We start from the raw sequence: 18,843 nt of genomic DNA, 5'->3' as shown, positions 1-18,843 counted from the left end.
GAACAGGACATGTGCATGATACCCTCAGGCTAGCATTAGAAGCAAATTACAGCAGTTGTCAAAAGATTGTGGCTGGTGCCTAGATCTAGAAAGAAATGTTTATATTAGCCTTGCTGCCCCTCCACAAAAAAGCCTGGACTTTCGTAAATGTGGGCTAAATGGTTAAATATTGGGCTAAAAAAAAGGAGAAATGCAACCAAAACGTTTTCCTATACAAATTTATGACCGGTGATACATGAAAACAGAATATTTAGGTTCAGTGCAATAAAAGCAGCTTGAAAAAAATATGTAAGTCTTTGTACAAAATCTGATTTGTGGGATTAATATATTTGACTAATAGTCGTCCACAGAATGACCAACATCATAATTGCGATACACGTACAAAGTACTCTAGAAACACAATTTTTAGAGTCATATTTACAAGAAGAACTACACAAACTTCCGGGAAGAAAAGTTTTGCTGCAGTTCTAATATGGAATGGATCATGTTATAAAAAAAACAACCTGCTTCAAATTAAAAGCAATATTCTTTTTAAAAGACGGGAACCAATACTGGTCTTAAACAATTCAGCCTCTCTGTGAAATGCAACTTTCGCTGAATGTGATCGTTTCTTTAGATCAGCGTTGTGGGCATTCCTGGAAGGCTAAAATCTTTCATTTTCCAGTGTCCGTAGCTCATCTTGTCCATGTTCACCCAAGTGTGACAGCAATCTTCTGTAAGCCTCCCTATGGAAGTGCAAAAAAAATTGGTTTAAAAAGAGAAATATCTTTCTGACAAACCAAAGGTTGGCATGAAAGTAGAAAAGACTGGTTTTCCATTTATTTCAGCTGATGCTTAAGCGCTTTTACTTGCCAATGCCTATGTCCGTAATTTTCTGCCCTTTAAACTAAAGCATTTCTTACAACCTACTGTACCTTAGTTCTGTAAGACTTCATGTTGGTTGGCAAATGGTCTCCTGAGGGTTTGTGCCTCTATATCATAGTAATATGTAGTGCACATTTAAAGCTGGATGTCCCTTTCCATTTATTTGGATCTCCCCTACATGGACACCAATGCTTACAGTAACTAACCTGCACAGTGGTTGCCTCTCTTTTTCGTACATTTGCATCAAACTAGCCTTTTAATACTGGATAGCATGTGGCCACACAGTTGCTTAGCCCTCATTTTACTTCATGACTGAGCTCCGATGGGCAGAACGCTTGATTCTTTTCTACAGCGCTCAGCATTATTCTCTAACAAATTAAGCTCTTGGATTTGTGTACACATTTAAATGCTACTTAAAGTGACAGCAGCATCTAAATGGTTAAAAGCACTGCTCAGAGCTCACTGCTGTTAGAGGCAGTGGCTGAGCCCACTGCAAGCACCAGCAATGTACATCCTATGTCTGGAAGCGGTTAAACAAACACTTAATAGTCTCCTTTACTTTCATCTTTACATAAAAATGAGGAACACACAAATTGTGTCTTAGGAGCTTTGTCTCATGAAAGTCACCAATCAGATTGATCAGTATGGGTCAAGAGGGAGATCAGTTCTCTTAGTGATCGGAAAGGACACTGTCAGCATTCATTACAGGAAGATGCCTCTGAATTTTTAAATGCACCCACTTAACAAGATTTTTTCCTTGCTAAAAAGTAAGTCTTATAATCCAGAAATGAGATATATTTTTAGCTTAATTTAAACATTGACTTCTAGGTTTACTGTTACATTAATACAGGGTTGTGCTTAGGATATGTAAAAAGATAAATGCAATACATTTTTGAAGAAACTGCAGATTATTAGGTGTTTAAAGATTAACACATGCTAAGTGGTAGAGCTGTATATGATATTAATGTTTTGCTTTGATTATTCTATGGGGGAAAAAAAAAAAGATTTTCACTTTTAATTCTGCATGCAAGCAGCAACAACTGGGCTTACGACATGATTGTTTATTATTAATTATTTATTTATATAGCACCATTAATTCCATGGTGCTGTACATGAGACAGGGTTACATCAAAATGCAAATATCACTTACAGTAAACAAAACTAACAATGAGACTGATACAGAGGGGAGATGACCCTTGACGCGGGTTGCCAGCTTATATATTATGGCCAGAATATCAACCAATACCTTACATATATTTATATGTTTTGTTTTGCACTTTGTATTTTTTGCAGGATGCAGTTGGGCCCAAATGGTTTTGTACACTGTGGCCTCTGTTCACACAGGATGCATTTTAGCACTGGGCAGCCCGCCATAGGGCGTCATTAATAGGCTGGAGCCAGATGCTCTGCATTCCTTGTGTGAACATGCCACATACAGAGTATATTTTTTAGTGCATTGGTGTACCACACGGCCAATCCCTGATTGAAGGCTGGCTGTTTCATTAGGTATTGCACCTGTGCATTTGCCATTTTATTTGGGTCCGCTGCGCTCTGTCTGTGCAATTGTATTGAGGCTTTCTTGAAGAGGTGGGTTTTCAGGTTTCTTTTGAAGGACCCAAATGTGGTGGATAACTGGACGTGTTGGGGCACAGAATTCCAGAGGATGGGGGATATTCGGGAGAAGTCTTGGAGGCGATTGGATGAGGAGCGAATAAATGTGGAGGAGAGAAGGAGGTCTTGGGAGGACCGGAGATTACGTGAGGGAAGATATTGGGAGATTAGTATGGAAATATACGGAGGAGAAAGGTTATGGATGGCTTTGTAGGTCAGTGTTAGTAGTTTAAACTGGATACGCTGGGAAATTGGGAGCCAGTGAAGGGATTTGCAAAGAGGGGAAGCAGGAGTGTAGCGAGCAGAGAGATTAATTAGTCGGGCAGCAGAATTAAGGACGGACTGGAAGGGTGCGAGAGTGTTAGAAGGTAGGCCACAGGAGGATGTTGCAGTAGTCGGGGCGGGAGAGGATTAGGGCATGCAAAAGCATTTTGGTAGAGTAAGGGTTGAGGAAAGGACGGATTCTGGAAATATTTTTTGGACCTGTAAGTGACAGGAGGTGGAGAGAGCTTGGATGTGCGGTTTGAAGGACGGGCATTGTCATGGGTTACTCCGAGGCAGCGGATTTTGGGGATTTTTGTTTTAAAGGCAACTTCATGTGTCATAGCTAGCTAAAAAATTACCAACTACTTAACAGGCCTTTGATAAAACTATGGAAATAAAAATTTTGCACATGGCCTAAAAAATAAATAAATAAAAAAAGCAAAATACACAGCCACCTTACCTGGATGAAGCATTTCGTCCAAGACCACGTTTGTGCTCCGACTCTTTAAGGCTTTGACTGATGGTAGGAATCAGGCTGGCAACTAGCGATTGGTCTAAAACTGCAAGGGTCTCCAAAATGGAAAATATTTGATAGTCATACATGGTTATATTTTCAAGTATAAACTGTCTGCAGGGAAACAAAAACAGCAGAACCAATAGTTACAATACGTTTTAATAAAAAATGTAAGTTTCAATAAAAAAAAAACCTTACAGCTAGGCTGACTGCACTCATCGCACATGTAATCTATGTATACATAATATATAGCAGAAAAACATTGCAAAAAGTCCCAAGATTTTGGGAGAACACAGGGGTCCTTCTGTGTTCCATTTTTTTGGCTGGATACCTGAATTCTTACTGAACAGAGGCAGAAGAGCTCCTGCATCAGCACCGCACAGGACAGTGAGGATGAGGAGGAGATGACTGAGCTTTAGGGACACACAACAAACATTTCTTTATTTACTTCTCAGTTTTAATTATACTTGGAGACAAAGTAGAACCAACAACAGCAAGAGGAGATTATGGGAGGAATTGGGTTTTTTTTAAGCATTTTCTATATTTAGTGTTCCTTCAAATGGAATCTGTCTCCAGGTTTCTGCTGCCCCATCTGAGAGCAGCATTATGTAGGGTCAGAGACGATTCCAGAGATGTATAACTTATGGGCTGCTTGCTGCAGTCCCTGGCAGATCTACTAGATCTCTGAATGCTGAGCAGTGCACTGTATAACCTCGCCCCCACAAGTGAGCATCTGCTTTCTGTGCACACTGTGAATAAGCAAAACACTGCCAATCAGTCGTGAGTGTGGGGTTATAGAGCGTTCATGTGGCGGACTACCTGGCAACAGGTTTACTAATCCTCTAGTGATAATCTACTGCTGATAGAACAGTGACTATCAAAACTACAGAAAGCAGCCCAGTACGTGACCTCACTGAAATCATTGTCACGGTCTCTAAGTTACGGCGTTCTCCGATTAGATGGCAAAAACATGATGACAGATTCATTTTAAGCAATGATTGTACCTTAAATTTGTTGTTAATCGAGTTGCAGCATCGCCTTGCGGTACGGCCTGGCAGCCTTCAACCATGTGCTGTAGTGCATCCGTAGAAAGCTTCTTAACTGAACGATCAAAGCATAAATCATCAGCACTGGTTACATATTTGCAAACTTACACTAAAGACTTTTCTTATGACCAGCACCCTATTAATTGGGCCAGACAGAACTATCCATGACACTGTAAAGTTGTTTTGACCTAGAGCATCTAAGGATTGAGGAAAAAAACAAAACTGAAAACGGTGGTGAACCCACTGCAAGTGGGACATGTAAAAAGGGTCTACAGGCATAGTGTATATGCAGCACAAGTGTATATACTTAGCATCACTATAGTCGTTTGGGGTCTGTGTGTAAAAACACAGCAATTGTAATCTCCGTTTGAGGTCTGCATTAACATACAGGTTGCAGGCTATAATTTTGAAACCCTAATAACCTGAAGTCACAGCATAGAGACTTTTAGCCAAGCAAGAAGATGTGGTGAGGAGTGGGAATAGTGCTGGAGTGGCACAGGCTTTAGATCTACAGTGTCAGTTGCATATAAATTCCACTACATATGCATAAATAGTTTTGGGGGGACTCATGCTGACTTAATAGCAGGCCACAGCTTCTTTCCAGATTACATTCAGCTTACCCTGTGGCTCATTGACCAGTATCAAACACTTTAGAAGCGATGGAAGAAGAGTATCAGCATCTGCAGCATCAATGGTCTTGGTTCTCTGGAACACATCCACTATGAATGACAGAATAGTGGCTAAACGAGGAGGTGGCGCATGACCTTTGAACTGCAAGTAGCCATCTCTAAAACAAACAGTGTTCCCAAGAGAAAAGACATAAGTGCGGCAAGTTTTAGGGAGTAATTTGATACATTTTTTTTATTATATTATGAAATAACAGTTAATGCTTGATCTGTTACCACTCCTGACATATTAGTCATTGTGAACACCTGTATTTTTCATTAAACAACTCTGGATCATATTTTATTTTAGAACTCTGAATTGTAAGGCTCTGTAGACCGTGTGCTGGGGTGGTCTCTCCCAAAATACAGTGGTCCAAGGACAAAGAACACGACCAGGCAATTTGTTAAGGAACTAGTTTTTACTTACAATGAAAACTGTTACCACTGAAACGCAAGAAAGAAACACTATCACACACACCAGATCAGCTAGGACCCATGCGCTACACAACCGATAGAACATACCAGGGTGGATAAAAATCAATGTTTTTTTAAAAAAATAAAAAAAAAAAAAAAATCGGATTTTTTTCAATAAACTGCTTTTTGAGGAAAATATTTTACCATCCAAAGGTTCTTCCATCATGAGATAAAGCTGAGTTGTTTAACTCAGTAGAATAAAGGCTGTATATGTGTAACATTCACAATGCCATGCTCTTCCAGAGGTTTCTGTAGGATGCTGACTATCCAACAAGTTTGGGCATGTCAACTGAATGGAAAAAGAAACTAAACCAAAAGTGAAACCAAGCTAGAAGTGTGGAATTAAAGGGGCAGTATGAACAAAATGTGGAGGCTATTAATAGTTTATACAATTAAGACATGCTGCTTTTAAACACCTACCTATTGCCATATAGTAAAACAAAAAAGATTTTTACTTACTTTGGGGTCCCCCCTCACCCTGGCGTTAGATCGTTGCCCCTAGTTTCGTCCGTGTAACTATGGGCGCACATGCGCACTGCTCTCACTTCTCATTTTAATCGTGATTTATATTAAAAAAAAACTTTTGATTTAAATCAGTGATTTAAATCATGATTAAAATCATGATTTAAATCGATCCGATTTAAATAGAAAAAAATCTTTTGATTTAAATCGTGATTTAAATCATGATTTAAATCGGCGTGATTTAAATCAATCCACCCTGGAACATACGGGCCTATCGGGTACACTATAATATGTCTGACCCGTGGTTCTGCCTACTGTGGTAACCGGGATACCTAGAGCAGGGGGCAAATAGAGGAGTACAAGAGGTGGACCCTGCTGCGGTGCAGCATAGAGATTCACAAACTTAACAATTCTCTAAAACTACAATTCTGTGATGCTATCTATACACAAGCTCACCCGCTGTGGGGAATATCTAGCTAAGGTTCACATAACCCTATTGGCAAACAATATCACTGAGAATTTAGGTTTGGCTCCAAACTCTCGCTCTAAAGTCTGCGTGCATGCACCCACCGGGATCCCTGTGGTGGGGCCTGAGCTCAGGACTTACCGGCCGTTAACTGAACACAGAAGTGGCTGTCTGATCGTCCAAACGGCCGTTTAGCTGGGAGACCGTGGAGTGGATCCTGGGCTTGTCACCTGAAGAGCAGTTTTGCCTGACAGGCTAGCAGAAGACCATTCACGTCACAGCCGATGCTTTGGGTGGAATCTAACTCTGTATCCAACCATAGTCTTCTCCCCAATGTGATTCTTCTTCTCTGACAGGAATCACCGACAGTGTTGCACCTTTCCTCAGTAATCTGACAATTCCTAGCACACACCTGTTCCTCTTAACTCCCCTGTGCTCCTGTCACATCTGTCTCTAACTCACTGCACTCCAAGATGGCCGCCTGCAACTCTCAGTCGCTCTTCAGTTTTTCCAACTGTTGCTGGGGGCGGCTCAAACTGGTTATTTCCCTGTGTGCCAACTGACATACAGGTGACTGTCGTATGAATCTGCAAACAGCTGCCATCTACTAGCTAAAACACCAATAACATATTTTATGTGTACACAGGTGTGGAGTGGGGATCTTCAACCACCCCATCACAGCTCCTCCAATTCTCTCTACATATCACTGAATGAATTGACAACTGGGTGTAACCATTTCCCTTGATAAGAAGGACTGTCTGGTGACAGTCTAACAGTGTCAGCACTGATTGGACAAGATCAGACTATGTACAGACACCCCCAAAGTGGTAACACCCAGAAGGTTATATTGCCGCAAATGTTTGAGGAATCCTAGAGGAACCAGACAATGAAGAGTTCTAAAAACAGAGGTCATATTATTGGAGATAAAATTATTTACTAATGCAGGCAATTCAGGAGGGCACTTATGTCCAAATTCCTTTAAAATATGCAAAACCAGACTCCTGGCTTAGTATATATCCATTGAGGAGGCAGCAGATGTGTGCTGTGAGCCCCCAACAAAGCACATTCATTATTCAGATGAAATAACGCTTTTTATTGGTCCCTTTTAGTGATGAGCGAACGTGCTCGGATAAGGTGTCATTGGAATATCTCGGGCATAGTTGAGTAATAAGCTAGCGTCCCAGTGGCTGGATGTCTCGTGGCTGTTAGGAAATCCCTGCATGTGCTGCGGCTGTGTAACAGCTGAGGGGACTCGAACATATTACCCGACTATGCCCGAGATACTCCAATAACACATTATCTGAGCACGTTCTCTCATCACTAGTGATCACGCTCATGTGCTAACCGAGTGTCTTCGGCGTGCTCGAATCCCATGTTTGAGTCGTTGCGGCTGTTTGTTAGGGAATGTGTTACAGCCAAGAGTCATGCAGCCGCGGGGACTAGAACACAGAGCATCTTCGGTGTGCTCAGACCACACTTTATCAGAGCATGTTAGCTCATCACTAGTCCCTATCCAAGAAGCAGCGTCACTTTATATATACTCGTCCTTCATGCTGATCACCATGTTACCAATACAATTAGGCCAGATAACATATTAATATCGATACATAACCCCCACTGAACCGAATCATTCCGTCTATGCTCACCGTACGACTTCCATTACAGTCCTTCTTAGGTTAGTTGTATGTGGGCTTGGAACAGAATCACACAGAGCTAGCAGCAGCGGGTGACTTCCTGATACAGAAGGTGCATTGGGAAGAAACCTTCCAAAATATTGTTGGATAGTCGTTTTTAGCTGCTGTTTGACATAAGCAGCTTGGGACTGACGAGATATAATGGACAGACCCTAAAATGAAACAACATTAATATGTTAAGATTCTTTTATTTTCTAAACTTAACCAGCAATGCAAGTTTATTATATTCCTATATTCAAGCTGGAATTTCTGTTACAAATGGCTCCCTATTACGGATTACATCCACTCAATAGATTGCAAAAAGTAAGTAATAGTTGCACTTAAAACTAACATGAAGAACTGATATTTACTTGCATACTACAGTGCTAGCGGAAATTCACAGGGTATAGCATGGTGTGTGCCCATCTAATAAGCAGTGTGCTGCTGGGATGTGCGTGCTTAGGCACTCCCCATTGTCTCTGTAGTGGTGTAAACTGCAAATATTAGTCACTTATGATATGACCAGTAATGGTAAGCCAACCCCTTTAAATATCAAATCCACAATCTTAAGAGGTTTTTCCCATCTTCATAAATGGCTATTATAACTACAAGCAATTTTGTTCATGTTTCCAGCTGTTCTTGAGATATTCAGGCTTTTCTTTTGTACACAGCTCATTGCCTTGGAGACCAACCACTACTGCTAGACAGTATAACATAGGAAGTGCTTACAAGGTTTTTTTTCCCCCTGTGAGCTTTTATAAAACACTATTTTGAATTTGGCTAGGATCAGTGGAGTACATGGTTAGCACCTAATCCCAGCCAGTTTAAGTCAGTGCTTACAAGCTAGAAAGCAGCGGTGGCCGGTGTCCAGGACAACAAGCTGTAGCGTGAATGAAGCCATGTGGCCGCATCTCTATTAATGAAAGCCGGAGGAATAAATGAAGATCTTTAGTACTCAGAGCTCAGTTTTCGATGGGGTGAGCCAGTACTGTACCATGAGCAATCAGCAACATGTCATTTTGAAACAAGCATCCTCAAAATGGGCCTGTGGGACAGACTTCGTAGAGCACAATCTGAGTTTATATGACAACGTTCCTGTACTGCTCAGTTGGAGCTACCTCTAATACAAGGACTGGCGCACACATGCAGTTTTTTTTTTTTTTTCAGCCGAAACACAGAAATCTTGCTCCAAAGAGAAGGTCTCCGTGTCCGATTTCTACGTTTCGTACCCTTCAGATCCACTCTTGGTTTTGGCATTAAAATCCTGAATGTGCGACTCCAGCTGAAAATGACAATTTTGCAATAAAACTATGGTGCCGACTATACAAGTAAATTCTCTTATGGGAAGTGGAGGATGGAAAAATTATTTTTAAACAAAGTATAGACAGAAGGGAATGTTAACGAACTGAATAAGTCATCATTATAGACTTTTGTGAAGCTTATAAAACATTTTCTGCTCTTTCCTGGTCACCAGTTCTTAAAGAAAAATACATAATGAGAGTAATACTGTGAGATTTACACCTGTAGAAAGAGAGGTAGGGTCTCCCGTATAGCAGACAGCATGGCTGGCAGCAAACCCTTATCTTGCTGGAACAAGGCATGTGGTAAAAGCAGGTAATCAATGATGCGGAAGAGGAGCTGCTGTGCTTTGGAAGTGGCCAGAATCAATGCCCAGTACCGTACAAGATATCCTGGAAAGCAGACAAGAAACAAGATAAAATAGCAGCACACAACTGCCTCACTTGGCATGCCCGCAGGTGCCAATCACAGCCTCATTTTATAGTTCAGACATACTTTATATGACGGCAAGTGTGGCACCAGGAGTAAATCAGAGGAGATTGTAACAGGCAACAGATGAAGCCTGGCAGCTCTATTAGGTTCTCAGCATTACTTGTCTTGTTTTATCAATTGACTTGGCTTCTAGTTATTGCAACGCACATTTCTATATTTATTATGTAAATATATATTTTTTCTTTTAAAATCCTTAAGGGTACGTTCACACAGGACTTTTTTGCTGCTTTTTTTTTATGCTTTTTTTATGCTAATTTTCAGCTGCTTTTTACAGTACCAGTAAAGCCTATGAGATTTCAGAAATCTCATGCACACACGTTGGTTTTTTGTTTGATCAGTTTTTTCTGCTTTGCTGCTTTTTTTGGACATAGGGCATGTCACTTCTTTCAGCGTTTTTGCTGCGTTTTTGCAGCGTTTTTTCACCCATTGACTTGAATGGGTGATGAAAAAAACGCTGCAAAAACGCTGAAAAAACGCATTTAGCATTATTTGCTGCGTTTTTTTGTGCAGAAAATCATGGCCAGCAGGAAGGGATCTCACAGCCAAGAGCTTAGGGGTGTGGTTAGTGAGGTGTGAAGAGCCATTGTGAGGTGTGAAGAGCCATTGTGAGGTGTCCTGTTTGTGATCTATTGTGAGGGAGTTCCTGGTAGTGAGGTGTGAAGAGCCATTGTCAGCCATTGTGAGGTGTGAAGAGCCATTGTGAGGTGTCCGGATTGTGATCTATTGTGAGGGAGTTCCTGGTAGTGAGGTGTGAAGAGCCATTGTCAGCCATTGTGAGGTGTGAAGAGCCATTGTGAGGTGTCCTGATTGTGATCTATTGTGAGGGAGTTCCTGGTAGTGAGGTGTGAAGAGCCATTGTGAGGTGTCCTAGCAGCTGAAAATTGGCATAAAAAAGCAGCAAAAATCTGCAGCAAAAAAGTCCTGTGTGAACGTACCCTAAGACATTTCATGGTGTGATCTTCTCATAATAGATACCAGCAAGCCAAGATCAGATAAGATAAAAAAATTAACATTAATTTGAAGATTTTTGAAAATTGAAGGAATTAAAGGTAAATAAAAAATTTATATTTGGTCTAAACTGTGCAGGTATAGTAGTAGGAACTGTATGTAGGTGCCATTACGATAAAGCAGTTCCTGGCACTTCCTGCGTGGGCGGGCAATGCTCCTGGAACTCTCCGCGAGGGCGGGCCATGCTCCTTGAACTCCCCGCGAGGGTTGGCCATGCTCCTGGAACTCCCCGCGAGGGTTGATAATTACTTTGGTTTGTCTCTTAGCACATGAACCCAATAGTAAGCCGAAGTGACATGTCAATTGAAAGGCATTAATGCTTACTGACAAGGACACAAGGAAGTTCAGGGAATATGCAGCAATTATACAGATACTTTTTGTCAGAATGGTGAATGTATGCTTGTACGTATTTACAACAGTAAGGGTCCATAGACTCTCTATGAACATCCATTGCCTTTTCTGTATGGGCAACCATGTAAAACTAACCATACATACAGATTTGGCCCTCATCTCCCTCTGGAAACAAATTTGACACGGAATTAAACACTTGATACGTCTTTGCACAAAATATATATTTTTTTGTTTGCAGTTTAAATTTGCAAATACTAGGATTTCATCAGCTCACCCAACCAGACATATTAGAATCCAATTCTCAATAGACATGTGCACAGCACGGATCACCACCAAGTTCCTGCCGGCCGACTCCCAGGTGAAAATGCAAATCACTCACTTATCCAGCTCATGCAAATATTGAATGGAGGAGATGAAAATAGAATAAAATCTTGTCTTTAATTAGTGAATCATAAAAACAAGCTGACGCGTTTCAGGAAGTACTGCCCTTAGTCATAGCTATGATGCACTAATAAAGGATAAGATTTTATTCTATTTTCATCTCCTCCATTCAATATTTGCATGAGCTGGACAAATGAGTGATTTGCTTTTTAAATGCAAATGTTAAACAACTTTCTAAAATTTTTTTTACATAAAAAAAGTTCACTCTTTTGTTGTAGCAGAGTGTCTAAAATGCTGCTTTTAAGTGGGCAGCAAATGGGAAAAAGAAATTTGGTTCGTCAGTTGGGATTATTTTTGGGCAGGCTGAAAAATAATTATTCCCGGCAGCACATTGTCCTGTGTAAACACAACGTGCTGCTGAGCACAATGATAATCTATAAGCACAAAACTATCAGAATAGCAAGCATTGTGTGTCCATGGAAGTGCAGGAAAGATATATGGAATAAATGGAATACATGGATACATGGAAGTGCAGTCAGCCGGTCAAAAAAGGACATTCAAGGACTACTGATTTGCTTGCATGTAGCTGATTGGCTGTCATTTAATAACCAATGATGACACATGTAAACTGAGCAAAAGTCTTAACAGAGTGCTCTGCAAAAAAAAAAAAAAAAAAAAAAGAATCTAAAATCTGTGGAAGCTACTGCTCCAAGCAGCTCTCTCCCTACTACCCGCCTTTCTTATCATTAGATAATGATATAATTAGTGTTAGAGCAGCATGAAATGTGGCAAGAAGGGAATCCAGCTACAGTTTCAGGCAGGACAAGACCTGATGAGGGGAGCAACATTCCACTAGAACCAGGTTTATGAACATACCCCACACTGGCCGTTCAGTGGCTGCAATGCTCTGGTTTTGGAACAAAAATGAATAATGATTTTCTGCCTATTTTAATGTAGAAAACCATTTGGAATCTCTGAGCTCTTTAGGACTTTGTCTTCTGTAAGATGTGTGTGTATGCGCAAAGTTTACCTTGACGTTTCAGTTAAAGCAACACTGACTTTAACAGACTTGAATCACTTTAACCCAGTAGTCGCACTCACCTACAGTCCGGTAAGTAATCTGCAGGCCTTCAACTGGGCCTTTCTTCGTCAAGTATGGCTTTACATACTTTAGTATATCTCCAATATATTCCTGGCATTTTGACACCATAGAAGACTTTTCTGACAGGGTTTGTAAACCGGCATATGTTGTACCAGTTGCCTGACAAAAAGAAAAATAAAAACCTTTCAAAGTAAATTAAAAAAGAATCCAGTTTCATATCCTTGTTTTTTTTCAGTAGCCATTTTACATAACTGAAGAAATAGAACATTGTGAAAAACATCACAGTCCTTAAAGGACGACTTGTAGGTTATTATTAGAAAAACATGACATGTAACAGTAGATTAAGTTATAGGGTTTTCTCAAATATATTATTAGCAAAGCAGATTATTTCCCTCAGTATTACAGCATTGCAGGTTTTACTGAAAGTTTACCAGAGAAAAGCTTTTGAGATGGACGCTTATACAGCATGTACATGGAAACGTAGACTCTCAGTCTCCCCTACCCACTGTTATCTCCCAGCTCAAAAGCAGGAAGTCTCACACAGCCGTGAAGATACTGAGACATTGGAGAGTCTACCTTTAGTTATCAGTCGGCCTTTGTTAAGAAGCCAGAGCTTTTGTCACCAAGTCAGGAATTATTTTAGTATTTCAAAATTTTGCAGATTTGAGTAAGCTTTTATATATTTTAACCCCTTCATGACCCAGCCTATTTTGACCTTAATGATCTGGCCATTTTTTGCAATTCTGACCAGTTTCCCTTTATGAGGTAATAACTCAGGAATGCTTCAACGGATTCTAGCGATTCTAAGACTGTTTTTTCGTGACATATTTGGCTTCATGTTAGTAGTAAATTTAGGTCGATAATTTTTGCGTTTACTTGTGAAAAAAAATCGGAAATTTGGCGGAAATGTTGAAAATTTCGCAATTTTCAAATTTTGAATTTTTATTTTGTTAAACCAGAGAGTTATGTGACGCAAAATAGTTAATAAACAACATTACCCACATGTCTACTTTACATCAGCACAATTTTGGAAACAAAATATTTTTTGCTAGGAAGTTATAAGGTTTAAAATTTGACCAGCAATTTTTCATTTTTACAACACAATTTACAAAACCATTGTTTTTACGGACCACCTCACATTTGAAGTTAGTTTGAGGGGTCTATATGGCTGAAAATACCCAAAAGTGACACCATTCTAAAAACGGCACCCTTCAAGGTGCTCAAAACCACATACAAGAAGTTTATTAACCCTTCAGGTGCTTCACAGCAGCAGAAGCAACATGGAAGGAAAAAATGAACATTTCACTTTTTAGTCACAAAAATGACTAAATTTGTTTTATTTTCCCAAGGGTGAAAAGAGAAACTGGACCCCAAAAGTTATTGTACAATTTGTCCTGAGTACGCCAATACCCATGTGAGGGGTGAACCACTGTTTGGGCGCACGGCAGGGCTCGGAAGGGAAGGAGCGCCATTTGACTTTTTGAATGAAAAATTGGCGTTTAGAGAGCCCCTGTGTGCCTAAATATTGGAGCTCCCCCACAAGTGAACCCATTTTGAAAACTAGGCCCCCCAAGGAACTTATCAAGATGCATAGTGAGCACTTTCAACCCCCAGGTGCTTCACAAATTGTCCGTAAAAATGAAAAAGTACTTTTTTTTTTTTTTTCCACAAAAAAATTCTTTTAACCTCAATTTTTTCATTTTCACATGGGCAACAGGATAAAATGGATCCTAAAATTTGTTGGACAATTTCTCCTGAGTATACCGATACCTCATATGTGAGGGTAAACCACTGTTTGGGTGCACGGCAAGGCTCGGAAGGGAAGGAGCGGCGCCATTTGACTTTTGAATGAAAAATTAGCTCCAATAGTTAGCGGACACCATGTCACATTTGGAGAGCCCCCTGTGTGCCTAAACATTGGAGCTCCCCCACAAGTGACCCCATTTTGGAAACTAGACCTCCCAAGGAACTAATCTAGATATGCAGTGACCACTTTAAATCCCCAAGTGCTACACAGAAGTTTATAACGCAGAGCCGTGCAAATAAAAAATCATTTTTCTTTCCTCAAAATTTATTTTTTAGCCTGCAATTTTTTATTTTCACAAGGGTAACAGGAGAAATTGGACCCAAAAAGTTGTTGTCCACTTTGTCCTGAGTACGCGGATACCCCATATGTAGAACCTATCACAGCGATCAAAATGTACCTGGAACGAATCTGCCGGCGGATTCGGCGGGCGCACTGCGCCCACCATTTTGGAACATGGCGGTGCCCATGCAGAAGACGGACGGATACCGGGAGGGACACCGGAGGTCGGTAAGTATGCGGGGGTGGGATCGGACAGCAGGGGGGTGAGATCGGACTGCGGGGGGCGGACAGGAGGACGGAGGGCAGCGGAGCACAGGACGGAGGATCGGTGGCAGATGGCGGTCTCCAACCATGGCCGATGATATTGCAGCATCGGCCATGGCTGGATTGTAATATTTCACCAATTTTCATTGGTGAAATATTACAATTGCTCTGATTGAAAGTGAAACGTCACTTTCAACAGCCAATCAGAGCGATCGTAGCCACGGGGGGGAGGGGGGGTTGCGAAGCCACCCCCGCTGGGCTGAAGTACCATTCCCCCTGTCCCTGCAGGTCGGGTGAAATTACAGTTAACTCTTTCACCCGGCCTGCAGGGACGCGATCATTCTGTGACACAGCATATGCGTCACAGGTCGGATTGGCACCGACTTTCATGACGCATACGCTGTGTCACAGGTCGGGGAGGGGTTAATCTCTTTATTTATTGAGGTTTTTCAGGAGGGGTAGATCTTCTTAAAATTAAATGACAGGCTGTCACTGTCTACAAGGATTGTGTGCCAGATGTCAGACAAGAAGGGCTTAATGAATTTTGGTAACAAGGCAACACATTTTCCTCCAATCCAGCCACAAGAGCAAGTCTACAGTATAAAAAATAGAAACATATGTCCAACAGGCTTTCCCCACATTATGATGGCTGCATTCATAACAAGAACATGAATATTGCAATCAAACATACAGCAGCATGACACAGGGAAAAAGTATTAAAACACACTTACTGAAATCTAATACATACACTCATACAGTAACCTTTGTTGGTGATGACAGCTTCAAGATGCCTCCTGTATGGAGAAACTAGTCGCCTGCATTGCTCAGGTGTGATTTTGGCCAATTCTTCCACACTCTTCAAATCCCGAGGGTTCCGTGGGCTCCTATGAACTGAGCTTTAGTTCCCTCCATAAATTTTCTATTGGATTCAGGTCAAGTGACTGGCCGGGCCATTAAAGCAGCTTTATTATCTCTGAAACCAATTGAGAGTTTCCTTGATTGTGTGTTTGGGATCATTGTCTTGCTGAAGTGTTCACCCATGTGCCATATTCATCATCCCGGTAGATGGCAGAAGATTTTTATCAAGAAAGTCTAGGAACATGTGTCCATTCATCCTGCCTTCAAAATCACATGAAGTTTACCAGTGCCGTATGCTGAAAAACAGCACCACACAATGATGTTCCCACCTCCAAACTTCACTTTTCGTATGGTGTTTTTGGGGTGATATGCAATTCCTTTTGGCCTCCAAAAATGGTGAGTGTTATGGCATCCAAAGAGTTAAATTTTAGTCTCATCTGACCAGAACATATTCTCCCATTATTTCAAAGGCTTGTCAAACTGATGTTGAGTAAACTTTAAACACGCCTAATAATGCTTTTCGTTCAGCAAAGGAGTCTTGTGTGGTGTGGGTGCCTACAAACCAGAGAGGTTGAGTGCATTACTTATCATTTTCTTTGAAACAATTGTACCTGCTGATTTAATGTATTTCTGTAGCTCTCCACCGCTGGTGCTTGGCTCTTGAACAACTCTTCTTCTGATAATTCTTTTGACTCTGTTGTCTGAAATCTTGTGGGGAGCACCTGGTTGTGGCCGAGTATGTTCTTTCCAGCTTTGGATTATGACCCCATCAGTGCTCACTGGAACCATCAGTAATTTATAAATCTTCTATGACCAATGCCATCAGCAGGTTTTTCAACAATAAGGTTACAAAAGGTATTGAGATAGCTCACTGGTTTTACCCATCATGAGATGTTTGTTGTGTGGCACCTTCCTAATGAGACATCTTTTTACAGGCCATCAGTTAAACTAACTGATATTTTCACTAAGAGGTAGGGTTGCTTTTCTAAAAATTTATAGATTTCAGCTGGTCTCATGACGCTTTTTGTCCATCTTTCTTGATGTGTTGAATAATGTTTTTCCCGCGCATTTCTCATTATTACACATAACTTAATTTTATGGATATCTATGGTTTGATTTCTTTGCCTGTGTGGATTAGATAACCCATCTAATCCACACAGGCAAAGAAATCAAACCATAGATATCCATAAAATTAAGTTATGTGTAATAATGAGAAGTGCGCGGGAAAAACATTATTAGACACCTGATGAGAATTTCATTTCAATAGCACCTTTACTAATATATTTACTTAGAAAATTGGTGACGTGTTCAATACTTATTTCAACGGCAACATAATTGGCCATATAAATTAGTAGCTGGTCAGAAAAGAAGCTCTATTTCATCATCTTCTGATCTGGTCATTACCGCTTCCTATAAAAACTGGTCATACCTTCTTATCCCTGTTGGTGAAAGATTTGTCTTCCTGTGCTGTGTGCTAAAGCCAAGTGGTTGGAGTAGAGTTGCTGTAGCAGTGTTCTGTAGTACGTTTGTTTATTTCCTGGTCCATGTTCCCATTTAGTTTATTCCTCCCTGTCCCTATCTTTCTTCCTATTGTTGGTTAGTGCTTTTATATGATAGAGGTTTCAGTTATCCCTTTGTGTCTTGTTTATGTTACATTTCTGTCCCATTTCTTATGGGGTGGAGGAGGGCACAGATCAGGGTTTAACAGGAGCATAGTACCTTCAAGAGTACCCCCGGGACAATGATAGTTAGGGTCCCAGTTCCAGGGGCAGTTTGAGGCCCCCTTTCTTTACCAAAGACCTTCACAGCGTGGCATTACAGCTGCAAGTCGCTTTGCATTGGTCTCTATGAGCTTTCCACATCTTGCCACTGCGATTTTTGCCCATTCCTCAAGGCAAAACTCATCCAGCTCCTTCAAGTTAGATGGTTTCCGCTGTTGATCAGTAATGATGAGCGAACATGCTCAGATAAAGTGCTATCCGAGCATGCTCGTGTGCTGAGTGTCTTTGGTGTGCTCGAAAAATATCTTAATCCACCTAGCTGCATGTCTCACAGATGTTTAACAGCTGTAACATATGCAGTCATTGCCTGTTTGTTGGGAAACAACCGCAAAATATGCTGCCACAGACACCCGATTAGCACACAAGCATGCTCGGATAACACCTTACCCGAGAATGTTTGCTCATCACTAGTGAACAGCAATTTTCAAGTCTGACAACAGATTATCAATCGGATTAAAGTATGGGCTTTGACTAAGCCACTCCAAAAGATTTACATGTTTCCCTTAAAGCACTCGAGCGTTGCTTTAGCAGTCTAGGGTCATTGTCTTGTTGGAGGTGAACCTCCAACACTGGCAAATCACGGACAAACAGGTTTTGCTCAAGAATATCCCTGTATTTTGCGCCATCCATCTTCCCCTTGCCTCGGACAATTTTCACTGTTCCTGCGGCCGAAAAACAACCCCACAGAATAATGCTGGCACCACCATGTATCACTGTGGGGATAGTGTTCTTGAGGTGAACAGCTGTGTTGGTGTGGTGCCAGAAACAACGTTTACCTTTGTGGACAAAAAGTTCAATTTTGTTCTAATTTGATCATGGCACCTTCCTCCATACCATTTGGGAGTCTCCCACACGTGTCTTTGCAAACTCAAAACAAGCCTTACAATTTGGTGTGTAAGCAAAAGCTTTTTACTGCCCACTCTTCCATAAAGGCCACCCGTTTGGAGTGTACGGCTTATTGTAGTCGTATGGACAGATACCCCAGTCTCTACTTGGGAACTCTGCAGCTCCTTAAGGGTTACCCTTTGGTCTCTGTGCTGCCTCTCCGATTAATGCCGTCCTTGCCCAAGTTGAGAGTTTGGGTGGATAGCCCTCTTTTGGCAGGTTTGTTGTAGTACTTGGTTATTTCCATTTAATAATGAAAGATGTTATGGTGCTCCGGGGTATCAAACATTAGGATAT

At 41.0% G+C, this 18,843-nt stretch overlaps 1 protein-coding gene and 1 long non-coding RNA gene across 3 annotated transcripts in view; one reads left to right on the top strand and one right to left on the bottom strand.

Moving 5' to 3' along the window:
- Window positions 1–201: 201 nt before the first annotated feature.
- Window positions 202–18,843, bottom strand: part of MMS22L (MMS22 like, DNA repair protein) — a 125,650-nt gene continuing 107,008 nt past the window's right edge. For both annotated transcript variants that reach the window (XM_077289684.1, XM_077289685.1), the window contains 7 exons: window positions 12,672–12,831; window positions 9,561–9,730; window positions 8,013–8,212; window positions 4,920–5,086; window positions 4,258–4,354; window positions 3,200–3,367; window positions 202–725 (listed from right to left, as the gene is read on the bottom strand). In XM_077289684.1, coding sequence (XP_077145799.1) covers window positions 644–725; window positions 3,200–3,367; window positions 4,258–4,354; window positions 4,920–5,086; window positions 8,013–8,212; window positions 9,561–9,730; window positions 12,672–12,831 — 1,044 coding nt within the window. In that variant the 3' untranslated portion in view covers window positions 202–643. The remainder of the gene's footprint in view (window positions 726–3,199; window positions 3,368–4,257; window positions 4,355–4,919; window positions 5,087–8,012; window positions 8,213–9,560; window positions 9,731–12,671; window positions 12,832–18,843) is intronic.
- Window positions 10,741–18,843, top strand: part of LOC143807772 (uncharacterized) — a 58,873-nt gene continuing 50,770 nt past the window's right edge. The window contains exon 1 of the long non-coding RNA XR_013221795.1: window positions 10,741–10,879. This is a non-coding gene — a long non-coding RNA (uncharacterized LOC143807772). The remainder of the gene's footprint in view (window positions 10,880–18,843) is intronic.

Source organism: Ranitomeya variabilis, chromosome 2 (genome assembly GCF_051348905.1).
Source record: "Ranitomeya variabilis isolate aRanVar5 chromosome 2, aRanVar5.hap1, whole genome shotgun sequence".
NCBI classification, from domain to species: domain Eukaryota; kingdom Metazoa; phylum Chordata; class Amphibia; order Anura; family Dendrobatidae; genus Ranitomeya; species Ranitomeya variabilis.
Note: the sequence above shows the minus strand (reverse complement) of the source record. Positions and strands in the feature narration are given on the sequence as shown.